Source organism: Leptonotus elevatus, chromosome 13, assembly GCF_054856555.1.
Source record: "Leptonotus elevatus isolate MCC_2025b chromosome 13, RoL_Lele_1.0, whole genome shotgun sequence".
NCBI lineage: Eukaryota > Metazoa > Chordata > Actinopteri > Syngnathiformes > Syngnathidae > Leptonotus > Leptonotus elevatus.
Window position 1 is genome coordinate 7011329 of NC_141251.1, and position 23408 is coordinate 7034736.

Here is a 23408-nt window from a genome sequence, read left to right on the forward strand (position 1 = left end):
AATGAGGAGACAAAAAAATGGAAAAAGAACACGTCGCCGCGATCACGTTGAGGAGCTCGCAAGAGAAGCATAGACACCCAAATCAAAATGGCAGACTTCCTGTGTCTTTTTGGGCATGGCTTATTGACTTTTGTTGTGGGTCTACTCGTGATAGACACGCCTAACGAATTTCCTATTGCGATGTGAAAATGGCAGCAGGGGCCGAATTTTCAAAATGCTGCAGTAGAAGTTCGTCTTTGAAGGAACCTTGGAAACTGCGAAAATGACACTAAGATGTCCGCTTCAAGACAAAATGGCAGACTTCCTGAACATGTTTTTTGAGACTTTTGCGTCTGCATATGATAGGCCTGACTACCAATTTTTTTTGTTACTCAGTAAAACTTGCTTTGAGGGCCGCATGTAAAAAAATACTACACGTGGACAAGTTAGTCTTTGAGACATCTGTGGAAATGGCAAAAAGAGCGTAAAATGGACGCTTTAAGGCAAAATGCCTTTCCTCTGACTTTGTTGTGGGTCTACTCATGATAGACGTGCCAACCAAATTTCACGAGCTTTGGGGGCTGAATTTATTTCCCAAATACTGTATTACAACTTTGTTTTTGAATGATTCTAGAAACAGCTAAAATGGCCCAAAGAGACAGCCACTTCAAACAAATTGGCAGATTCGTGTGTCTCTTCAGGCATAAGTTCTTGAGACTTTTTTCTACTCACGATGAATAGGCCTACCAAATTCCATGTTATTGCTTCAAAAGTGGCACCTGGGGCTGAATTGTCAAACTACTCCCGCTGGAAAAACTTTTAAATTGGCAAGAAGACTTTTTTTGTTGGTCTACTCACGATTGACGAGCCGATCAGATTTCATGTTTCTGAGCGAAACTGGCTCTAGGGGCTGTATTTTAAAAAAATATTCCAACCACCGGACATGGCATGATGACCTTCAAATGGATGCTTCCAAATACATTGGCAGACTTCTTGTGGCTTTTACAAAAATGGCCTTTTTGAGACTTTTTCGTGGGTCTACTGATTGAGAAGCTGACCAAATTTAATGCTGAGTAAAACTAGTTTCAGGTGCTGAATGAAAAAAATATTTCGGTCGAAGAAGGTCATCTTCCAAAATGGTCAGTTCAAAGCAAAATGTCCGACTTCCTGTGTCTTTTCTGCCATTCGTTTTTGAGACTTTTATGAGGGCCTACTCATAATAAGACTTATGCCAAATAGAGTCAAACTGGCTTTGGTTGCTGAATTTGGAAAATATTCCAGTAGGAGAAATTCATCTTTGAAGGACCCGTGGAAATGGTCAAAAAGACTCTAAAATGGGGTACTTACTTCAAAACAAAATGGCCGACTTCCTGTGTTTTTGTTGTTGTTGTTACTTGGCATTTTGAGACTTTTTCTACTCATGATAAACAGGTCAACCAAATTTCACTATGTACACAAAATGGCCGACTTCCTGTTTTTGTTTTTGTTTTGTTGCTTGACGTCTTGAGACTTTTTCTACTCATGATAAACAAGTCAACCAAATTTCACTGTGAAATGGACTTCAGGGGCTGAATTAAAAAAAATCTTTGTTAAAAGTCTTCTCAGATGTGTGGAAGCTGTCCTTACTCCACATATTATATATTTGTGTGCCAGTACTTTTGTCTAAATTTTTGTCAAACAGTCAATGCACATCCTCTGAGCTAAACACTCACACACTTCATTTCCTTTCGTGGAACATAACAGCAGCATTCTGTAAACTAAAGCAGCATGCCAGCAATATTCCCAGAGGCAGTTAGCAAATTCCCCGATATGAACAAAACAGTCCAGAGATTTTTTGGATAAAAAAAAAAAAAGTGAATCGAATGAGTGTAGCGTTTAATCTCTTAATATTCAGACATGGAGTGACAATGACACTATTTGTTTTGGTTGATCGGTTCCCCTTAGAGCAATTTAGACTTGCTACCAAGAATGTTTCCGTGATGTTGTACTTGTAAAAGCTCTCGCCTGTTAATAAAATGGATGACTTGTCTGTGTGTTGTTGTTGTGTGTGTGTGTGCGTGTTTCTCTTATTGATTGGAAAACTGAAAGCCGGTGGCCATGTTCCAGCAGAACGCAATGAAGACACACATTCATATATACAATGTTCTTACGCACGCGCACACATATGTATCATTTTATATAATGCATGATTTGGTGTGCTTTTTTTTGTCAAGCCTCATCATGTAGTGATGAAATCACTGGATTGTAATATTACTGATTTCCATATTACACAGTTTTTTTTGCTTTTTTTGTTTTTACATACAGTAGATATCTGACATGATTTATTAATTATTACACAAATGCTATATCAAAATATGTATCGCAATATTTCATCGTTTCTTCAATCACTTACATATCATAATTTTCTCTTGATATATTGATGATCATGCACTGTTTGTATTGCAAATGTCGAATCTTCAGGTCGATATTGTAGATTGTTTTCTTGCAAACGCTATATTGTGTTACTATTGGTATTGCAATGATATCCTATTGCAGTGACCGAGATACCGTACATGGTTTACTTCTAATATATCCATTGTTACGAAACTATTGATATCACAATGATATCAGATTGTTTCTTTAGTTACATAAATACCATACATGTTTTTTTTTCCAATATATGAAATTTCACACAAACACTGTATCGTGATACTATCCGTATTGCAATGAATTTGTGCCATTTATTCAATTAGGGCTGGGTTTTAAAAAATAGAATAATCAATATTGAATTAATTTTCCATTTTGAGCCTGATATGGATTTATATAACCATGAATCGATTATTTTAATATCTGTTTGTCCCATAAACTCGTCAAGGCCAATTTTTTTGTATCTTATTAATTTTCTTAACATTTACTGTTCACATGAATTTAAAAGTATTTTCTTGCATTTATGAAAGACCTGACTTATTTATTATGAAAATATTTTCTTCTCATCCTTGCTGATGTCAATGTTTGTGTACACTTAAGTGATTATAACACGTGTTACTTTCATTACTCAGTAAAATTTTATTTGGAATTTAATGTTTGCAGAGATTTTATCCTGTCATTGATATATAAGAATAATTGATGTTCCATAATTAATCAATATTGGATTGAAGTGAAGTGAATCGAATTTGGAAAATTTAAATCGAATCGAACTGAACTCTTGTGAATCAAAATCGAATTGATACCCAGCCCAATCAATTACATACTATTTAAGCCACTGATAACTGATCACAATTCCGACAGACAATAACAATCCTCACAGGCATATGAAGATGTCACATGTCAAAATGAATGAATGATGCACCAACATATTATAGAGTTCTCATTTGTTTATCAAAGAAACACACTAGAAACATTTTTGTTGGTTTTTGGGGTGAAAGTGGAACGGATTAATGTCACTTCCATTCATTTCAATTGGGAAAGATGATTTAAGTGCATCTCAAGGCACTAGTGTATATTTGATCATGAAATTGCTGTATAGTATTGTGAGCTACTCTGCACTGCCCGCATTTAAAGTCAAGAATTGTGCTGCACTAGCAGGCAAAGACAAGAGCGTGCACAATTGCACACACACGCGCACACACAGTGCCCGAGGCTTCATAAACAGCAAGCTGGGATGCCTCACGCCTTTTTCACTCACTTCACTTCCTGCCGTCATGTTGGTCCATCTCCATGCTCCGCGTTGATTGTTTTTATGCTTTCTTTTGCCTTCTTTCTTTCTCTCCCTCATCTGACTGCCTCCGATCCCTCCCTCCATCCTCCCTGGGCAGCGGCGTTCGCGGCAATAGCAGCACGAGCAGCATCAGCGCTTGTCGGCGAACACTTGAAGTTGGCTTCCTGCCTGTTGAGATGTGCTGGGAGGACACATTGTGAATACGAGTTCATGCTGATGAAATTGATCTGCTCAGGTAAGGAAAGCTGATGTGATTTCTGGCTGTTTAGCGTGAAATAATGAAATTAGAAATGTCAAATTTACTCAAGTACGTTTCAAGGGCCCACCAACTTGTAGTATTTTAAATATTCATGATGTTGAGTTGTTGGGTTTGGAACTGTAGTTTTTCTTTTTAATAATTATTTTTAATTGTCTTAATTGTTTTCAATGATTCTCTGAATTTGAAATTATTTAGTCAATACATTATATCACAAGAATTAACCAGTTAAATAATGCATTTAATGTCATTGTTATTACTAATATTACTTTAAAAATAAATAACTCACATTCAATTTAAATAGATTAAAATATGATACTTTAATAATTTAGGTCATACAATGTTTTTGATTTTAACATATATAATTTTTTTTGAAGTAAGTGTAGGTACCGGTATTATTAAAATTGTGAATATTGATGAATAGTTGCCATATATTTTTAATGAAAAAAAATCTCACTTTTTAAATTTAAATTAGATTTTTTTCCCATCAGTTGTATTAAACATTAAATGAATACTTTATTTTTTACTTAAATATATTTAAATATTTTTATAATAATAATAATAATAATAATAATAATAATAATAGACAAGGCAAGGTCACTTTATTTATATGACATATTTCATACACAAGGCAACTCAATGTGCTTCACACAATTACATATTGTTGTTGTTGTTATTATTATTATTATTATTATCATTAGTAGTAGTAGTTGTAGTAGTAGTATAATTGTGAATAAGAGGTATTTGAAAAAAACAATTCTGCTTTTTGGACACGTAATGTTCCATAAAGTACAGTATGTCACAAATGTAAGGCTTTTAATGTTTTTTTTTTCTTAAATTCTGTTTACTATTTGTAGTAAAACAGAAAGTTGAGTTCACAAGAGTACAACTTACAAGTTAGCCAGAAGTCAGTGCTTTTGTGGCACATGACGTGTTCTGCCCTTTCCACCATTTAAATTGATTTCCTGGCTGTGTTCAGAAGGGAATTGCACCCGTGTCATACGCATACTATGCGGTGGGAAATCGATGATTTGCCATCTTGGAAATATTTTTCCCTAAATGCGCTTAACTCTCAGGGTCAGTCATGAGCACAAATTGCTTCCAAGGGAATTTGGGTCATAGATTGATGTCATCGCCCTCGTCCTAGCTAGCGCTAAGCTAGTTCGTATCATCCCTTCCAATTTGCTAGCGTGGCGTTGGCAAGCTAACCAAATATTCCCATAAATACTTTACAGGTGTCTGCTTGAATGAAGCACGCACGGTAGCTTTCATTTCACGCATATGCACTCCCAACGTAGATCACACGTATGGAGACGCAAAGGCCATCGAAACGGTGCTCTCTGGGCGACAATATGTTCTAACATTTGTGATTTGAATGGAGTCACACACTTATTTGTACATAGCCCTAATATATATATATATATATATATATATATATATATATAGATATAGATATATAGTGATCAAAGAATAATGGATTACCTTCATTAGTAGGAAAATTTCTTTTCTAAGGTGACAAAAGCGCATTAAAACACTTTCTTTCTGGAGGAAAAGTGTCTTGTTTGGTGGCTATCTTGCCTCTTTATTTATAGCCGGATCAGAGGTTGAGCTTTTAAACCCAAGAGAACAGCAGACAGTATTTATAGACACCTCAATAAAAGATGAATCCCGTGCTTACGCAACACGTCCTGACCACGGCGGAGGCGTCCGAGAGACGCGGGGGGGGACAGACGGACGGATGCGTCCCGTCCTCCCTTCGTGCCCTTTAAATCGCTTCCTCTCCTTTTGCTCACCACCTCGTCCTTTTTCGCTTCCTCCTCTGATCTATTATTCACATCCCCGGCTGACTCTTTATGCGGATCACCCCCCCCCCCCCCCCCCCCCAATCCCCCGTCTCCCCCGGCACCTGGGGTGTGCTTCCCCCAAAGGGAGCCAAGCTACGGGATGGATAAAAAGCTCAGGGATGGGTTGCTGGGTGGAGATAAGACACTTGCATTGGCCAAGGTTGACATTTTGCACGCCAATGCTTTGTGGTTAAGGAGCAGTGTGTTGACACTACTTTACAGCATTTCATGATAATGTCAATGCATCAACATCACTGCCTACCAAAGATTACGTTTACATTATTTGCACTGAGGATGGGCTGGGTAAGAGTCAGCATTTGGGTTAGGAGTTCCCAACCTTTGATAAGCCAAGGCACTAGGCCTGAAAACAATTTTTCTTCATATTGCAATTATGATTTAATATGTGATTATTTTTTTCAAGATCTTTTTCCATGTATCGACACGAGCAATAATTTCATCTGTATTACGATAAACATATAACGGCCTAATAGGTTAGGCTTACGCTAAAATAAAGGCAAACGAACCATGAATTAATATGAAAGACAGTTTATCTACTTTAATTAGATTTTTTAACATACTAAACACTTATTAAACTTTCAGTTTTTTAAATGTTCACTACATCAACTTCTAAAAAAACAAAAACAAAGGCGGCGTACACATGCGGAAGTAAATCAATAAAAGTCAGATTACAACAATACATTTGTGGCTTCATCACTTCAACTTTTCACGTTTCATAAAAAAAATAGAAACATGAGGAATACACTTCTTAATCATTGAATGTATCAAGGCACTATATACATATATAAATATAATATAAATACAATTTCAGCCATTGCAATTTGAAAAGTGCAATCTACTACACTTCATTGCTGATCGATTAATTGCTCAGACCTGCAAGGCTCCCATTTTACATAAGAACAAAAAAACATACTCAATGTGAAATCAAAGCTGAACTACTCACAGGATACCATGACTAATTCTGTTATCATTAGTAATGTAACAAGTGGCTGCCATCTTGTATCTTAAATATTGCCATGGTCCCCAAAACATATTTATACATTTATTATGTTTTGTTTTTTTAATGCTAGAGCATACAGAAGGCTTTGATGCAGTCTGACCTGAAGAGGTGGCTTAAAGCAATGGTAGTTATTTAAAAAAACGGCCAGCAGGTGGCAGCAGAGTATAAGAGATCAGCCAGGGCCATGTTGCAACAAACTCTTTTTGTTAGTGTTTTCAACAGGAATGTGAATAATGATAAAACTTAATGAAAGAAGGGAGTCTAATCTTTCTTTCGGTAGTTTCCATGTTTTTCTAGCAATAGAACAGAATATTCTGTGAGCCTTGCAAAATCAGTCCAGAGCCAGTAAAACGGGAGTGAAGGAGGTTGCTTCAGTGAAAATGGCTGGTAGCGAATGAGTTAAATGTGCATGCACCTCAAGTGGCTCCAAAATCAAAACAAAAAACGTTCACAAAAAACAAACACGTCAATTTCATTTTGAGATGTTGGAATTTTTCGCCCGTTTCAGCTTATTGGTGAATATTTTGAACTAAAAACTTGTCAGCCAATCGGAGGAGCAGTTCCTTGAGTAGCAGATGATACAAACCACCTGTCACTATATGTAGCTGGCACAGATAGGTGAACAAAGATTTATAATTCATAATGAATCATTTCTGCGACATGAATCTTTCTGCTGTGCTAAAGCGACCTCAAGGACTGTTTGTTCCCCAGTATGGTTTACATTGCATTAAATAAGAAGGCATATACCAGTGAGTGTGTGTCTATACACACATGTGTGTGAGTGAGCTATCGGTGGCAAGAAGATAAAAGCTCACGCCAATCTACATACGGCTGGTGTGGGTGTGCACTGCTGTGATGCGGGCAGATCTGAAATGGAATCTGCGTGTGTTCCCCTCGGCTGCGCGCATCATTTATCCATCAGCGCCACGCCGCCACGCCTCGCCTCGCCTCTAGCCAGCTATCAATCACCGCATCGCCGCGCTTTATGGAAATGGCCGTGGAAAAAAAAAAAGGTGCTTTTAACAGCGCTTTTTTTAGGCTCCATGCGGCCATCCGAGCGTCTGCGTCTATAAGGTTGGCTGGCTTACATCTATCTAAATGGATATGAGCCATGTGTGCATATGTATGTGTGTGCGGTTTCAGAATAGCCGGGCTGTTCCGCCTTGCTCGCTAACCCCCAAATGACAATTAAAGCGCACAGCAGGTGGTCAAGATGGCTGACGGTTTGACACGGTGCGAGCAAAGCAAGGACATGAAAAATGGACCGAATAGCTTTTTAATGTAAAAGGCCTGACTGATAATGGACTTTTTTTTAAGTCCGATTCAGATTCTAATATTCAGCAGAATAAAATCACGGTAATCCATTAATCGGCCGATTAATTAAAAAATAAATAATGAATAAAAATAACTTGTTGTTGTGTGTAACGCTTAAAAAAATATGAATTACAGCAGGAACATTCGACTGTTTTACAATACTTTGTCCTTTGGTATTTGATTAATTAGAGAGAAGCAAAAAATTTTTTTTTGTTGTTGCAGATTTAGGGTTGGTTTAGATTAATAATATACATTCAAAAAAAAGTTCTGTCAAATCAACGTACATTTTTCAATATAATTGTTGGTCTCGTAATCACTAATTACTGTAACATAGGTCGCGCCGCGCCTTACAGGAGGATGACTTGTTTTTGCTGCCATCTTTCTGCTACATATACCCAAAGGAGAAGAACTTAGCGAACGTAGTAGTTGGTAGTTGTAGCAAGTGTCGGACCCAATGGGTCGACCGCCGCTTACTTTCCATAGCTGGGGCTTGCAGGTGGTCATGGCTGAGTCCCGTAAATTCGGGCACCCACCGCTTGTGCTAGCTTCTCCTGCTAGCCGCTCTTATTAGCCGTTCCGGCGAGTTCTTGCTAGCCATTCTTGTTCGCTGTTTATGCTAGCTCTTGCTCGCTTTCTCCAAATGATATTTGGTAGTAATTGGTGGTAGGCATTCTATTAGTTCACCACTATATGGCACTAAATATTTCACACTGTACAATGTTTGTTTTGGGTTGTATGGTTGATGTGTAGGCTGAAATGGTTAAATTAGGGTTAGGTTGGCTAGGTTTGGACAGTTTGGGTTAGGTTAGAGTAGGGATTATATTAACTTTATGTGCTAGGTTAAGTTTTCAGAGTTTAGGCACAGAGGGGATAAGGTTAAGTAAAATAATTGGAGCAGAGAGTAGAGTTAGCTCAGACTTTATTGATCCGAAAGGAAAATCTTAACGTTTGGGATTAGCATTTCGGAGTGAAAATAAATAAATACAAATACGGTATATATGCAGGGTGACAATCCAATAAAACCAAGAGTGATGGAAGAAAAATATTGTATTCATAGTAACTGAAACCTTAAAACGTGCCATTTAAGAAACAATGTTGGAATTTTCATTTGATTTAAATTACATCCTCCTGTATGAATCCATTGAAATCTGTTGTTGACATTCCTCATTGGCCGCTGCAACATCTCAGCTGGGATTCCATGTTTGATTGCAAATGGCAAAGGTTTCAATTACTATATGAATAAAATATTTGTCTTCCATTACTTTTGGTTTTATTTGATTGTTAATAAGTTCCCATTTTTTATGTCACCCTGTATATATTGAAGTCATCAAACACGCTAATTGTTGCTAGTGTAGAGTGATTGGGTACAATTTTATTTGATTGTTCTCAGAAGCACTTCGAGCTTCCCTATCTGGCCTCCAACCGACTATGTTGACATCATGTTCCCGCCTGTCCGCCCTCCATGACAACATGTCCTGTCTCTAGCGAGTTGGCGAGCTAAAAGGGCATCATGGGAGAACGGCAGCGCTCTCAAGGGGCAGTGCGGAGACACAAATGGAGGGAGGGGGCTTGGAAGGGCTGAATAATAAAAGGAAGGGGGAGAAAGGAGATATAAAGGGTAAATGTCAACTTAAAACAAACTGCTCAGCTGTTGACAGTAGTGCAGTAGTGCTGTTTTGCTGACGTACAGAACACTAATGTGTATTTGTGTGTTGAACACAGACAGATGTTATGGCGCTGCGTTAACACGATTAAATGTAGCCTCTTCCTCCCCTTTCCTCCTCTATTTGATCATCTCCTCCGCTGCTTTCTGGACGCTTGTTCTCGCCCACACGTTGCTTCCGAGAAAGGCGGGACAAGGAATGAGCAAAGTGGGGAATAACAAAGATATACTGCATATAAAAGACAGCAATACAGAGTAGGGAAATCTAATTTAAAGAGAGAGAAGAGCTTTTGTTCCATTTGGACACCTGCAAATAACAGTGAGGGCTTCGTGTGGCCATTTTTCTTGGTCATATCTAAACTTAATGTTACCAGCATGGTCAGAGGAGACAAATTAAACTTGTAAACAAAAGGTACCACTTTATGTGCCCTCATTCAATTAATAAAGACATAAATAGCTTGAGCAGCTGTTTCTTGCGAGGTGAGAAAGAAAAAGCAGGCGGGTGTTGTGACTTGTTAAGGAAGGTGAGATTTCCCTCACCACATGAGCGGACCGCTAATGAAAAAAAAAACAAAAAAAAAAAACGAATTACGGCTCGCATCCCGAGTCCCACCCGGCGGCCTCAGATGGGCCGGCCAAGTGAGGGCGACGTGTGTTGGCGCAACAGATAACAAGCTATTTTCTCCACTGATCAAGTTCTTAATCAAGCAATCGTGGATGGATTTAAAGTGATGCAGCCAATCTGGCTTCAATCCCTGTGACCATTCGACCTCATCCGACCAATCCTGATAAAAAAGCGATGTTTATGGATCGATCAAAGTGGGATTTACACAATATTCTGCGGTTCTGGAAATATCTGTCAAAATGCAGTAAAACGTCTGGCTGGCAATGTGGCAGGACTCTGCTTTGAAAACTGCTAGCAGCGAATGAGTTAAAGGCGCACATTCAACTAGGCTGAAAGATTTAGAAAAAAAACACCTCATTGTTATTTTTCCCCCCTCAATGTGATTTAATAGATGGTCGACAGATGGTCAACACAGGATGGTCCCAAAAAGTACGTTACGTCATCCGCGTAAGAGAAGTAGACAGTGGAGGCAAGCTCTATGCTAGATGCTACCAAGTTACGCAGCAGCACTAGCTAGCAACGAGTTTGGGCTGGCTACAAGTGCAGCTAAACACGTTGCGGAGCCGGTCCTACGGCAATCATTACCGTCTCTGTGTCGGTGAATAAGATCCACTTTTAACAAGTATCGTTCGCACGAAGGGTTGACAAGGAAAGATGGAGAAGTCGTACTAATTGCTAAGCTAAACTAAAAGTGACACTGACAGGGCTCGTGCGTTTAACACTAAAATAATGTGCTTGAGTTATCAAGAACCACGTAAAAGCAGAGAACATACAACTTTGAACAACAAAATAGAAAACTAATAAGTATCTGAACTCTGGGGAAACATTTATGACCGCTAAACAGAACAAAAAATTAAATAAGTTCTGTTTACGGTGTACGTCAGCGAGGAGGAGTGGCCTATAAGGTTAATACTAGTACAATATAATAGTATTTGTTTATTTTCACAGTCCTAAGTTTTAATGTTGACTTTTAAAGTCTGCACAATAAATGTTCTCAAAATTACACTACAGTTAGATCTTGTCCTTTATTTTAAGACGTATTTAGCTTATCTTCTCGAGAAGAAAATACAGTTGTTGCAATACACAAATGTGAATTTAAGAAATTAAAAACTATTGATTATATAGTTTGAAAAAAAACGTTTTTACTGAATGATGCTTGATATTAAAACTGCTTGATTGCAGAGGTGGGAAATCCAGGTCCAGAAAGTAAAAAAAAAAACTGCCACAGTTTTGCTTTAGCCCCTTGTGCTACCTAGCTAGCTAGCACCATGGGGCTAAAGCCAAACTGTGGCAGGGTTTTTACTTTTTGGACTTGGATTTGCCACCTCTGCTTGCTTTTGTGTATGTGTGTGTTCCTTTCCTTTTTCTTCTTTCTTTTTTCTTTTTTTTACCGGTGCCAGGAAGATTCTGCCTCAACTCCTCACAAGGGCGAGAAGGTGCTGATGACTCGGAATGACAAAATGTCGCAGCGGATGAGAGCGTCCCGCTTGACGCTCGTCCATAATACATGCGGCCAATGCGGGAAGCCTCACCAAGCGCGCAGTCATCTCCCGTGTACACCGCTACACCGCTATGCCACCTTTTTGCTAATATAGCAGCTGAAGCCAGTTATGGATGCGCACACAGTGTGATGAACTTTGAAGCTTTTGCATTGAGGTTACCCACTGTAGAAGAAATGTACGACAGCAACATGAACACAAAAATCTAAAGGTCTAAGAAATACCGAAAAATGAAACCTGGAAAGCGACTAGGCCAGCGTCATTTCTGTGCTGCAGCTTGTTATTGTCCTTCAAAACATAGCGGTAGGTTTGTCCCCGAGTGTGCGAGTGTGATGCGGTGACGTGTTGTGAAAGAACAAGACGAGTAAGTAACTGTGACAGCTTGTCACTAAAGCTCCCTGCTGATCAGGCTTCCACCTCTAGAGACGTTGTGCAAGTTTAAAAAAATAAAATAAAACCCTCAAAGCCCACGGCCTCATCAGTCAGCACTGTTCTACTTGACGTTTATTTACAATTAATTTAATTCATTTTATTTTTAGAAACCGGTGTTTTCTTTGAGCCCATGTTCTACTGCTGATACATAAACAACAAAGAGTCTAACAGTTTCTTTCGGTGCTTATACTGTTACAAAAGTCAATATTCTGTGGCACACATCTAACACAAATGCAGTTTCTTTCGGGTGTAATTCCACTCCTGGTCACTAGATGGGGGCACACTATTGCTTTACACTGTGTTAATTTGAAAGAAGAAGAGTGAAAACGAAAAGTAGTCCATGATCAGTCTAGTTTTTGCTTAAGATTAATATTAAATCCTCTGTAATCCTGATTTTTACGACTATAGAACATGACAGGTGCAGGTTCATGTCATAATTATAAAAAAATTATTGATATGCATGTATAAAAAATTGGATTTGTTTACTTTAAAAAGAGGGATCGGTACACTGTAACACTGAATTTTTTTTGTCTTATCTCTTGCCGTCTCTCAATATGTTGTTTTCAAATGTGTTTGTTTTATTATTCATTCACTCCAGATACAAAACTAAACAATTCCGATCTCATTTCCAAGCATGTGATATGACTTTCTCTCCGGTGTCTCGTCTCAGCGTGGGTAATTGTGTTGTCTGCCGTCGTGTTGCTTTCACAGCCATTCCCCAGACGAGGGAAATGTTCTCTCGCCACAAAGCGTTCCCGAGACGTTGTTCTCCGAGAAGCCAGACGAGCGCTTCGAGGCATCCTCGTGTCCTCTTGGCTAACGTGATTCGCTCTTCATTTGATGTTTTCATCACATCCTCATTTTCCTCATGAGCTCCGGGTTGATTCTTCGCTTAACGCAAAACAGATAACTATCTGCAAACTATGTTTATTTTAGTACCATATTAAAAAATGTGGCTTGATTTTAAAACTACTATTTCAATCCTCCCCCACATGTTGGTACAAAGAGATGTATCATCCGTAGCATAACCGCTACATCAGGATACTATACTACTATTGTAGTAGAAAGCGTAACCCCTACAGTTGAAGCATTACACATCTCATGCTACATTAATATGAGCACATGTTGAACTAAGTGCTACAAATATTAGCATTTAGCACAAGCACACTCCCCAAAGAGAGAGTGACGGGACTGCAGGAGAGATGAAGATGAAGACCGACAAGCCCAAGAAAGAAAGAAAAAAGCAGCAATGAGACGTTAAACGGCTGAGAAGGATACAGCATGTGTGTAGTGTGTGCGTACTGTGTACGTAGTGTGTAAAGTGTAGCTCTAATTATCTGTCACACGCTGAAGTGGAGTAAGTCCCCGGGGGAATGATGAGGCTCGGAAAGATGGCGAAGGAGGAGGGAGGATAAGGAGTCTGTAGTGTGTGCGATAGTGTGTGCGGGAGAATAAAGCTGTTACGTAACATGACATCCCGCCACACTGCTCTCTCTCTCTTTCGCTCTTCGCACCACGCCGCTTGGCACGCAGCTTTGGATTCCACGCTGCTCGCACTGCAGCATTTTAAACAAAAGTATTGGGATGTACAGTATTCATGGGTCTGCATGAAAGTCAGCTATGGGAACAACTACGCCACCAACAGCCCCATACCATGCTAACATACATACTTTGTACTGTCTGATTTTGCTTCAGTTACTTTGTATGCACGAGGGGAAAAAATGCACACTCCAACATCAGCTATGTGAATATCAGCTATGTGAACCATTATACTATAAAAGGGCAAAAAAAAAATTTAGAGCCTGCAATGAACCCAACATGACTTAGCAATGTGAACCACTACACCACCAAGCACATATTTAGATATTTTTGTAAACAATGAAACAATTTAGAGTCTTTGATGGACCCAAAAGGAAAGCAGGCAATCCAGCGATCCTGCGACAGCTAGACGAAATTCAGCTATGTGAAACACTACATGACCAATGACCACAGGGTTTGTTTACGTAAACAAATACAACTCCACACCTCAATTAACTTATTATAGGAACTGCGGCAATCTCAGCCTACTCCATGAATCAACTATGTGAACCACTACACCACAAATGGTCCTAGCATATTTGAGTCTTCAATGTACATACATAGAAAAATAATGCATTTGAAGTGTTCAGTTGAAATCCATTGACCGACCTTCTTCATTCACTCTCCGCCAGTGAGCTCGAACCAGAGCCATGGGGAGTACCCGGACTGCAGGAGCGAGCGCGAGTCTGGGAGCGAGGCGTCTCTCCTGGTGTCTCCGCTGGTGGTGGCGGGTATCGTCATAGGCCTGGTGCTCTTCCTCTCCTGCGTCACCATCATCGTGGGCAGCCTGCGTAAAGACAGCCGACTGAGGAACCCTCACCTGAGAGCCAGCTACGGTCCGTACTGCCACAACGTACATTTCAAATGTGAACATGAAATCAAATTCAGTTCAACCTTGGATTCAAATCCTAAATTCAAACTCTGACCTCGGCATGGGCCGATATTAGTGTCTGGCGGCATGATCACCGTGAGCAAAAGTATTGTGGCATTATAGCTAAAAAATGACCTCTTTTGAAATTTGGGGTAAATAAAAACAGCATTTTGTTCCCATTGAACACAATCTATTTTATTTTTAAACAAAATATAGAACATTTGTTATGGAAAACACAAGTATACACAACATTCTTCTTCTGTTTTAATTCTTCTTAGTAAGCCACCATGTCCCATCCCTGGTGAGCTAGTTTTAGAACAGACCCGTGGGCTACTCAAGTTGTCTTTGGGGCTAACTAGCAAAATGTTGTTTTTTTTGCCCCAAGACAATGCAAATTAATCAACACAGCAAAAAGGCATCCATATTTGTGGTGTCACTTTCAACGTGCTCCCAAGCCTCTCCTCTTCTGGCCGTAACTGCTCACCACTCCCCTCTCTGCTCACCGAAAAGGCCGGGGGGTGAATTTGAGGCAATTAACTTCAAAGAAACATGTGGTTTACTCAACTCTGCAAGCAGCCAATCAAATTGTGCCCTGCTTAGACGTCCCCTCAAAAAAAGAAATTAGGGTAAGTTTATTGAAATCTTGACTTTTTCAAACTCACAGTAAATCGATGAAGCCAGGTTTAAAACCCTAATAACCTTGAAATGCTGACCCAGTCTTGAAACCTACTTTCAGACCCTTAGCAGGACTTGAAACACTAATCTTAACTTCCAACCCTCACCAAAGCTAACCCTAATTCAAGACCATAATTTGAAATCATAAACCTGGTTTGAAACCCAACGCCAAAAGCCTCACCTTGGCTCGAAACCCTAATATATATGAATGTGTAATTGCAGGTCCAGATGGTTACTCCTTCGGCGGTTCTGTCGCAGAACTGAGGTCAACCTGCTTAGAAGACTTTCCACCCGGTTTGGACTTTGACTCTTACAGTCTGTCACAAGTCAACCACCTGTACCCCGACTCTCCACCACGGTGAGCGTCTTTGTCATTTCTTTATTTGTGCATAATTATAATGGCGTCCCTTTTTGAATTTTCACCAATGCAGTGAGTTACAGTGCAAACTCCTCCTTTTTGCCATTTACGTCAAATATCGGAGTGTCCTCCTGCGCTGACTGACTGACTGACCTCCTTTTTGCTCGTTCATTTATGAGAAAGTGATGCTTCCGCTTTCGCTGCCCTTTGGATGTGTCTGTGCGTGCGTGTGCGTGTGCGTGCGCGCGCGCGTCTAAAAAGGCCAAGTCATGGTGCGTTTGATCTAAATGTCAGCTGGTTTAATTGGCAACTTTAATAATTCAAATACAACCTTCCTTCTGCCGTGTGTGTGCTTGCCTGTGTAAAGAAGGAAAGAAAGGGTAAGACAGAAGTGAATAACGAGATGGGTAAGGGAACAAAAAAAAGCAAAAATGGAAACAAAAAGGAAGGAAAAGCAAGAGAGGATAAGAAAACATGAACGAGAAGGGGAACTAAAAGCAAAAGGAAAAAAGACAAAAGATGATAAACCAAGGAAACGAGGAAAATTTATTAAAAGGAAATGTAAAAGAAAAAAGTATGAAAATGTGTAAGGAAATGATAAAAGTATGGATTTCTTATTCTGGGGTTCTCATTAGTAATGGGAAAATATCAATACCTTACGGTATGCTCTCTTGTGGTCGTTTTTGCGATCAGGACCTAGAAATGAGTAGAATAGAAATTGCCATTAATGTCATTCAATGTTAAGGGAAAACGCTATATGGTGATATGTGGTCTTCCTTTAAAATGATTTGTCGAACATCCAAGCAAACTTCTTAATGTTTTTAAACTTCATTAAATGAATAAAATATTTTAAAATGTCAAGTAAAAATACTGGAGGAGCTTGACACAGATTTATGACAGGCCTATAGCACCCTCTAGCCCTGATGTAGCGCCATGCCGGTTATATTGTGCCACAGATGGTTGACAGAAACTGCTCACCTACTGAGAATGTCAACGTCACACTTCCGACACACACGCACACACACACCATATGTTGAATGGTAAAGGCGCGCCCCATCCAATACAGCAACCAAAGCATGGCAGAAGCCCTCCCTTATATGGAACTATACTGTATATCATGGCTTTAGATCATAATTAGATTAGCTTAAAAAAAAAAACAATACATTTCAAACCAGTTTGCATCAAAGAAGTTCCGGTTAGTTGAGTGTTACTATAGTCACTTGTGTGTCTAGCAATTAGTAATTAAACTAGGAGAAACTGCGATTTGACGAAAATGTCAGCTGTTGACATGAGAAGGGTTTCAGTTCTTTGGTCCCCGCCTGCAGGCAAAAACTGAGCTCCCTTCTCAGTCACATGACAAACACTTCTTTGAATTTTTTTTTCCTTTTTCTTTTAACGAGTGAGTGAAGTAGGACAACTTGTGACGGGAACTTGTGATGTCGGCTTTATTGAGTGATTCTTGGGCTGGAGTGACCCGAAGAAATCAGTGTCTATATCTGGCACCTATTGTCTTGTTTTCCAAATGAGTTTGTGGTTGTCAGTGTCTCGAAAGTTGAACCATTTAGCAACATGTGCCTTAAGCTACAATAAACTTGACTTTGTTTTGGTAAAAACACTACTTGCTGACAACCACGAGGTCCATGGCTAAACAAACACACATTTGCCACTTGGCGGCAAAATCTTCCGTTCGCGCTTGGCGGAAATTGCAACGTAGCACCTTCCTGGCGGAGTGCGACGAGCAACCATTCGGGGAGCTCGAGAAGAGAGAGTGGTGCTACTGGGACTCGGTTATGACACATTGGAAAATAAATTCCCTCACCAATTTGTAACTCAACTCTGTAAACTATGATGGCGTTTAAGAGCCACGTATATATAAAAAAAAAAAATTCCAGAGCGGGGGGTAATATTCCAAGAAAAAACTTTATAAAGTAGCAAATTTGCGAGAGAAAAAAACTCAAGAAACTTACGAGAAATACACGAAGCGTAGCTATAGCCTAATGTGAGGATTTGTTGTTGGTTAATGGGACTGTTTATAAAATGAAAAGGCAGGAAGGAGACAGATTCATTCTTAATTTAACCTTTATTCGTCATACACAGCAGCTCGAGTGACACTTCCTGATCCCCCTATCAGCTGACTAACACTAACCAATCAGAAGCTAGCATACTTTAGGTAAATGCAAGTGAATGACGGAGAGCAGCGGATTCGACAAATCAACTTAGCTACTTGTACAAAAAAAAATACCAAAATGTATGAATGTGTAAATAATAATTCTGGAAACATAAATGTATAAGTAAATACTGTATACATTTTAACAAATGAACTTTCCCCGCAAATTTGTCACTTTATAAAGTGGCACATTTGTGAGTTTTTTTCTCGCAATATTGACCCCACCCTCTAAAAAAAAAAAAAAAAATCATAGTAAACGTCTCCAATTGACAAATGGATTAAAAGTGAGAGATTGTACGAGGTTTAACTAACTTCTTCCTCTCTCCAGTTACGATGAATGTGTGGGCCCGGGTTGCACTCACATCTACATACCCACAGACGACCCACCACCCTACTCGCTATGGGACCCCCGTCTGGACGACTCAGAGGGTGCGGAGGAGGGTCCCAGTTCCGCCAGCGCCTACTCGCCGCCCTCGGAGCATCAACGCATCGCATCAATCTCCTTCCCGTTGGAGGCGGCGCCGCCGTACGAGGCAGTCGTGGCCGAACAGGGTCGGCCCCTCCCCCTCATGCCATGTGACCTTTCCAAGTACCAATCAGAGAGGGACGCTGATGAAAACAGGCGGCAGTCGGAGATCAGCCAGAACTCGTAGGACGCCTCTTTTGGACCTTTCGCCGGCGCCGACCTCTGCCCCCACTTGAGTTTAACACAAACTGTGAAGGTTTTATGGATTTTCCACATTTTGTTGTGGACTGAAACTCGAACAGTTTTCATCAGGGAGTTTACGGACTAAAGCTCTCTGAAACGTGGATCTCAAAGACTTTGTTGTAGTAACACAACGGTGTAGTCACACTTTTGACTTTGATCCCCGGAACTAACTGGTATTTTCAAGTTGAAGCTAGCAAACAAGCACACCAAGTCATTCATGCCACGGTTAGCAAACATTCAAATGTTATACCATTGCTACATTTAGCAACTTTTCAGACAAGCAATTTTCTTTCCAAAAAACACTTATCATCAAATTTAGTTACTCCCATAATGTGTTTGGAACCTTTTTGCAAGTGATTCTTCACCATTTTTCCTCTAAATGATGAAATTATTTTCTCTGCCACCAATGGAAAAACACCGGGCCAGTCTGCTGGGCTGCAGCAGTACCTTGTTAGTTGTTAACAAAGGAACATAGAAACAAATAAGATAACTATCAATGTGTTCCCAACATATTCCTGTTTTGCGACTTGCAAATTCACCCATACTCACCTTTGTGTTTTTTTGTTTTTTGGGCCCAGGCCAAAGCAATATGTGCCATCTTGTGACCTTTTGGTGCCAAGGAACTATAAGCAAACTGAGGATCTTCATTTCGAAAAAGTAGTGCTTTGTCTTTTTAGGGGCACCGAATTCTGGCAGATTTTCACTTTTCATGGCAAGACTCCATCCTAATCCCGTGGATAGCGAAGGAACACTATAAAACCAATCTCTGCATTACATTTACAGACACAAATCATTTAAATTAAACAAACATTAGGTCTTTTTTTTTTATGAGATGACCAGCCAGTTTGAGTGATGCCACTCACTGTGGAATCAATGTAATGTTCTATTTAGTGGCATCATGTCATTGAGCACCTGTTAGCAACATCATGAAGATTTGTTGGCAACACTGGCTGCGATTTAACCAGCCTGTCAACCAATAGGAAGACGGCGTGAAATGACATCATTATAGCTCATTGTCACTATCATTAGAAACAAAACGCAAAGGAGAAACTGAAGAGTTAAGTTTCTAGCTGGGACTCAGGTAGGGCTGTGGTCAAGCTAGCTGGCTAAAGCTAAAGGTCGTCCAACCACTTTCCTTGTCTTCCCTATATTTCTTCTCTTCTCTACACACATAAAAATTGGTTTGCTTGGGATTGAAAAGCACTCCATTGAAGCAGAGATTCCTCGTTCATATCGAAAAATGTGTGAGAAGTTACTATTTCATTGTGGCTTCCATCTTAGAGGACTGCATAAATCGTAGAAGATGGCTTGAGGCGATTAAAGCTATCTTGCGAACCACCTGGTCTTCTTTACACTGCCCTCGTCTTCTGCCACTAAAGCTTTTTTTGTCCATTGACAAGTTTTATTTTTTGTCATAAGATTGTTAAAGGCACACAAAGCACTAGCGTTATAAAATCACCGGGGCTAATCGAGTCGATTATCACATTTGGAAAACAGTAGTAGCGCAAAACCATAATTACCTGGTGTCCTTTTCTAATGTCCTAATTTAAAAAATAAATAAATACTTGCGTTATGTTAATGTTTTTCAACCGTAAGTATAGCACAAACTATGATGCCAGAACTTCTGTATTATTTCAAACTCATCTTACAATTAAAGCCCTGGAAATGCACATGTACATGTAGCCTAAATGCACATGCAGCTAAGTCTACTTTCACTTAATGTTTTGTGTTAAATTTCCTTCTCAGCACACAAAGCTTATCTCTTATCTCATCATCCTTCCTTGCCAACTTTTCTATTTTTATTTTGGACATTTCAGGCAGAGCACAAAAACACAAATAGTACATATATCAGTGCATAATTGGGGGTAGGTTCCAATACAAAAATAGGTGAATTTGTGAATAGTGAACAGCTAATATATACGGAACTAGTTTACTTGACATTTAAACCACTTTTTAATTGCTTCCACTGTACTCAGTGTACTTGTACAGCACAATAACAGTCGTTGAGAACTAGCACCTCTGTGACAACGTGACGCAGTCGTCACCTGCGGGTTAGCCGCGTCTTCTCTCGCGCCGCGAACGCGGCGATAATGTCACGAAAGCAAGGCCATCTGGAGTGAAGCACGTACCAGACGTGCGAGATGGTGGTCATCAACATTGTGAGATAACCCTTGAAAATGTTCTCTTCCATAGATCAGGGGCTTTCATACTTTTCTCCAAAGACCCCTCTCATAATGAACAATTAAACATAACTACTATATGTACTATTTGTGCTCACAATATTCCTGATATGAAAGACAAAGTAAGTTCCATAAATGCAGCTTTATTTTCGGCCTAAATTCAAATAAATAAATAAATAAATACAAAACCTATATACTCAAAATATACACCTTTTAATCTCCAAATAAATATTACTATATTATTGAAAAATACTAATAACAAAACAGACACTTTTTGTTCTCACAGTAAATAAGCCCTTTATTTTTTTGAAAAATAAAAATTTAAATAATTTGATGTACTGTTTTAACATTATGAGTTTTATGTGATTTTTCACAACGGTATTAGAGTCTTTAAACGGCCCATAGCTAAGGTCTGATTGGAAAATTCACCTTATCTTACATTTGAAATAGTCATAAAGCTTTACCACGTGAGAATTTCTTTCCTTCATCTTTATGATCTGGATCACATGAGAGTGGTTGATGTGTGTACAGAGGCTCATGTGAATGTGGTCTCTGAATATCAAGTAAATATTGTTTCTGTCTCTGTCAAAATGCCAAATTATTTGTCGGTTGGGGCCGGCTGACGTAAACCACCGTTATATAGTCATATCTATTTGGTCACGTGAGACGATTTTCAACATATTTCGCACAATTTGTCAATGTTCTCGTTACCAAGGGCTCTGGTTTTAACACCAACACTTTAACTGGACCCCAGCGGCTCCATGTAGCATCCTGTCTTTCTAACAAAGGCACAAACTAAATAGATGGATTGTTATGTCACAAGTTTAAAAAATTTGACAGAACTAACCCAAATGGAGAAGCATGTGGTGATCCAAGAGTTTATGCTAATGCTAATATGGTTCCTAATATAGACCACAGTGGGACCAAAAAAGGTTCTAACAGCCTGAGCTCCCAGTTATTTTCCAGCACCTATAGAAAATAATCATAAAATAAATTGTTGCTTATTTAAAAAAGGATAAAAAATGTTTGTGTGTGTTCTTCATCTGGAGACGCTTAAGAACTGTAGACAACAACAACAACAACAACATCAGCATGCATCACTACTGACTAGCAGCCTTTCTTCCTTCTTATCGGCTGTAACATCTTTCTTTGCTACTAGAATAAATAAATCAGTTGTTCATCAAAACATATTTCTTCCCGGTTTAATGTCAAAGTGTATTTGTGTGTAAAGAAATAAAAAAAAATGTGCCTACTAGCCCTCAGACTGTTAGCTTGAACACTGTAGCCATATTATGCTAATCTCAATGCAACAACGCAGTGCTTTTACTGTTTGGTTTAATGTGACTCATGTTGTATTTTATAACCAGATTTCTTTATTTGTGCTTTGAAGTCATAAATGAGTCCCTCTTAATCAAAGACTGTGTAGTGTTACTTTGATGTATCCATGCACAAAATTCTATCTTTGCCCATTTCCATGTGAGTAGGTATTATTTGAAATGGGACAGTGCGAGCAATTTCTCAAAAAACACGGTAAATATGTACGATGGTTATAAAAAGCCAGAATTAGCCAGATGGCTATTTTTCATCTGTTGTCCCCAACCTTTTCATCATTCCTTTATTTAACCGGGTAAGAAACTCATTGTGATCAAAAATCTCTTTTCCAAGAGTGACCTGGCCACAGGGGCAACAAAGACACACAATCGTTACAACAATTTAAGACGAAACAACAATATATATATATACACACACACACACACACAAAATCCTCATCATACTATCAATAAATTCAACAAATTTTAACCTTGGAACTCTGCCTCGGGTGTCATTTATGCCCATTTTCCACCTGGTCTAGTCATTAATATTGACCTTTAACTAAGGTGCGGGAGGCCTGCAGTTCTCAGATGTTGTCCCGGGTTCATTGGTGAACTCTCAGTTGTCACCTTGTCCTTTGGGTGTTTATAAAGACTGGCTCTAAAGGCTTTAGGAATGCTATTGTAAGCCTTCGGCATAGGTGTGGTCCAAGTTGCGGTTAACAGCAGTTCGTTCATGATTGGGCGCACAATTACGCCACGCAGGGTGCAAGAATGTTATTCAAGCAAAAAGTTGAACAAGAATTTTAGACAACAGAACTCAAACGTCATAGCAGCAACATACGAAGAGCACAACAAGAAAAATGAGGTGGACGAAGCCCGAGTAGAAGGAAGGCACAAAAACCAGTGAAACAGAATCCATCTACACAAGACAGAAATGGAAAACACAAATTCCCAGAAGTACTTAGACCCAAACAGAAGTAGTTCCAGAACACCTAATCTGGAGAAAACCGAAACAAAAACCACAGGCGTACTAAAGCAAACATTGTTAAGCAACTCCTGGATGTAACGAGTTGAACCCAAGCGGATGCAATGCGATGCGACTCGAGTAATGTCGACAAACAAGACAAAACTCTGACACATTTCTTTCTTCCATCGGAGCCCCACCTAAATACCAACCAGGTTGATTATAGGCATGTGCGGCTAATCTCCTCATGAATTAACTGGGACAGA

The 23408-nt window shown here is 39.4% G+C and overlaps 1 protein-coding gene across 2 annotated transcripts in view; it reads left to right on the forward strand.

Annotated features, from left to right (window-relative positions):
- Window positions 1-22673, forward strand: part of bean1 (brain expressed, associated with NEDD4, 1) — a 28249-nt gene extending 5576 nt beyond the window's left edge. Inside the window, exons 2-5 of one of the 2 annotated variants that reach the window (XM_086093534.1) lie at window positions 3774-3911; window positions 14538-14741; window positions 15674-15809; window positions 18305-22673. In XM_086093534.1, coding sequence (XP_085949660.1) covers window positions 3774-3911; window positions 14538-14741; window positions 15674-15809; window positions 18305-18629 — 803 coding nt within the window. In that variant the 3' untranslated portion in view covers window positions 18630-22673. Of the gene's footprint in view, window positions 1-3648; window positions 3912-14537; window positions 14742-15673; window positions 15810-18304 lie in introns of those variants that run through there. The other variant, XM_086093533.1, reaches the window with a different exon arrangement.
- The last annotated feature ends 735 nt before the right edge of the window (window positions 22674-23408 follow it).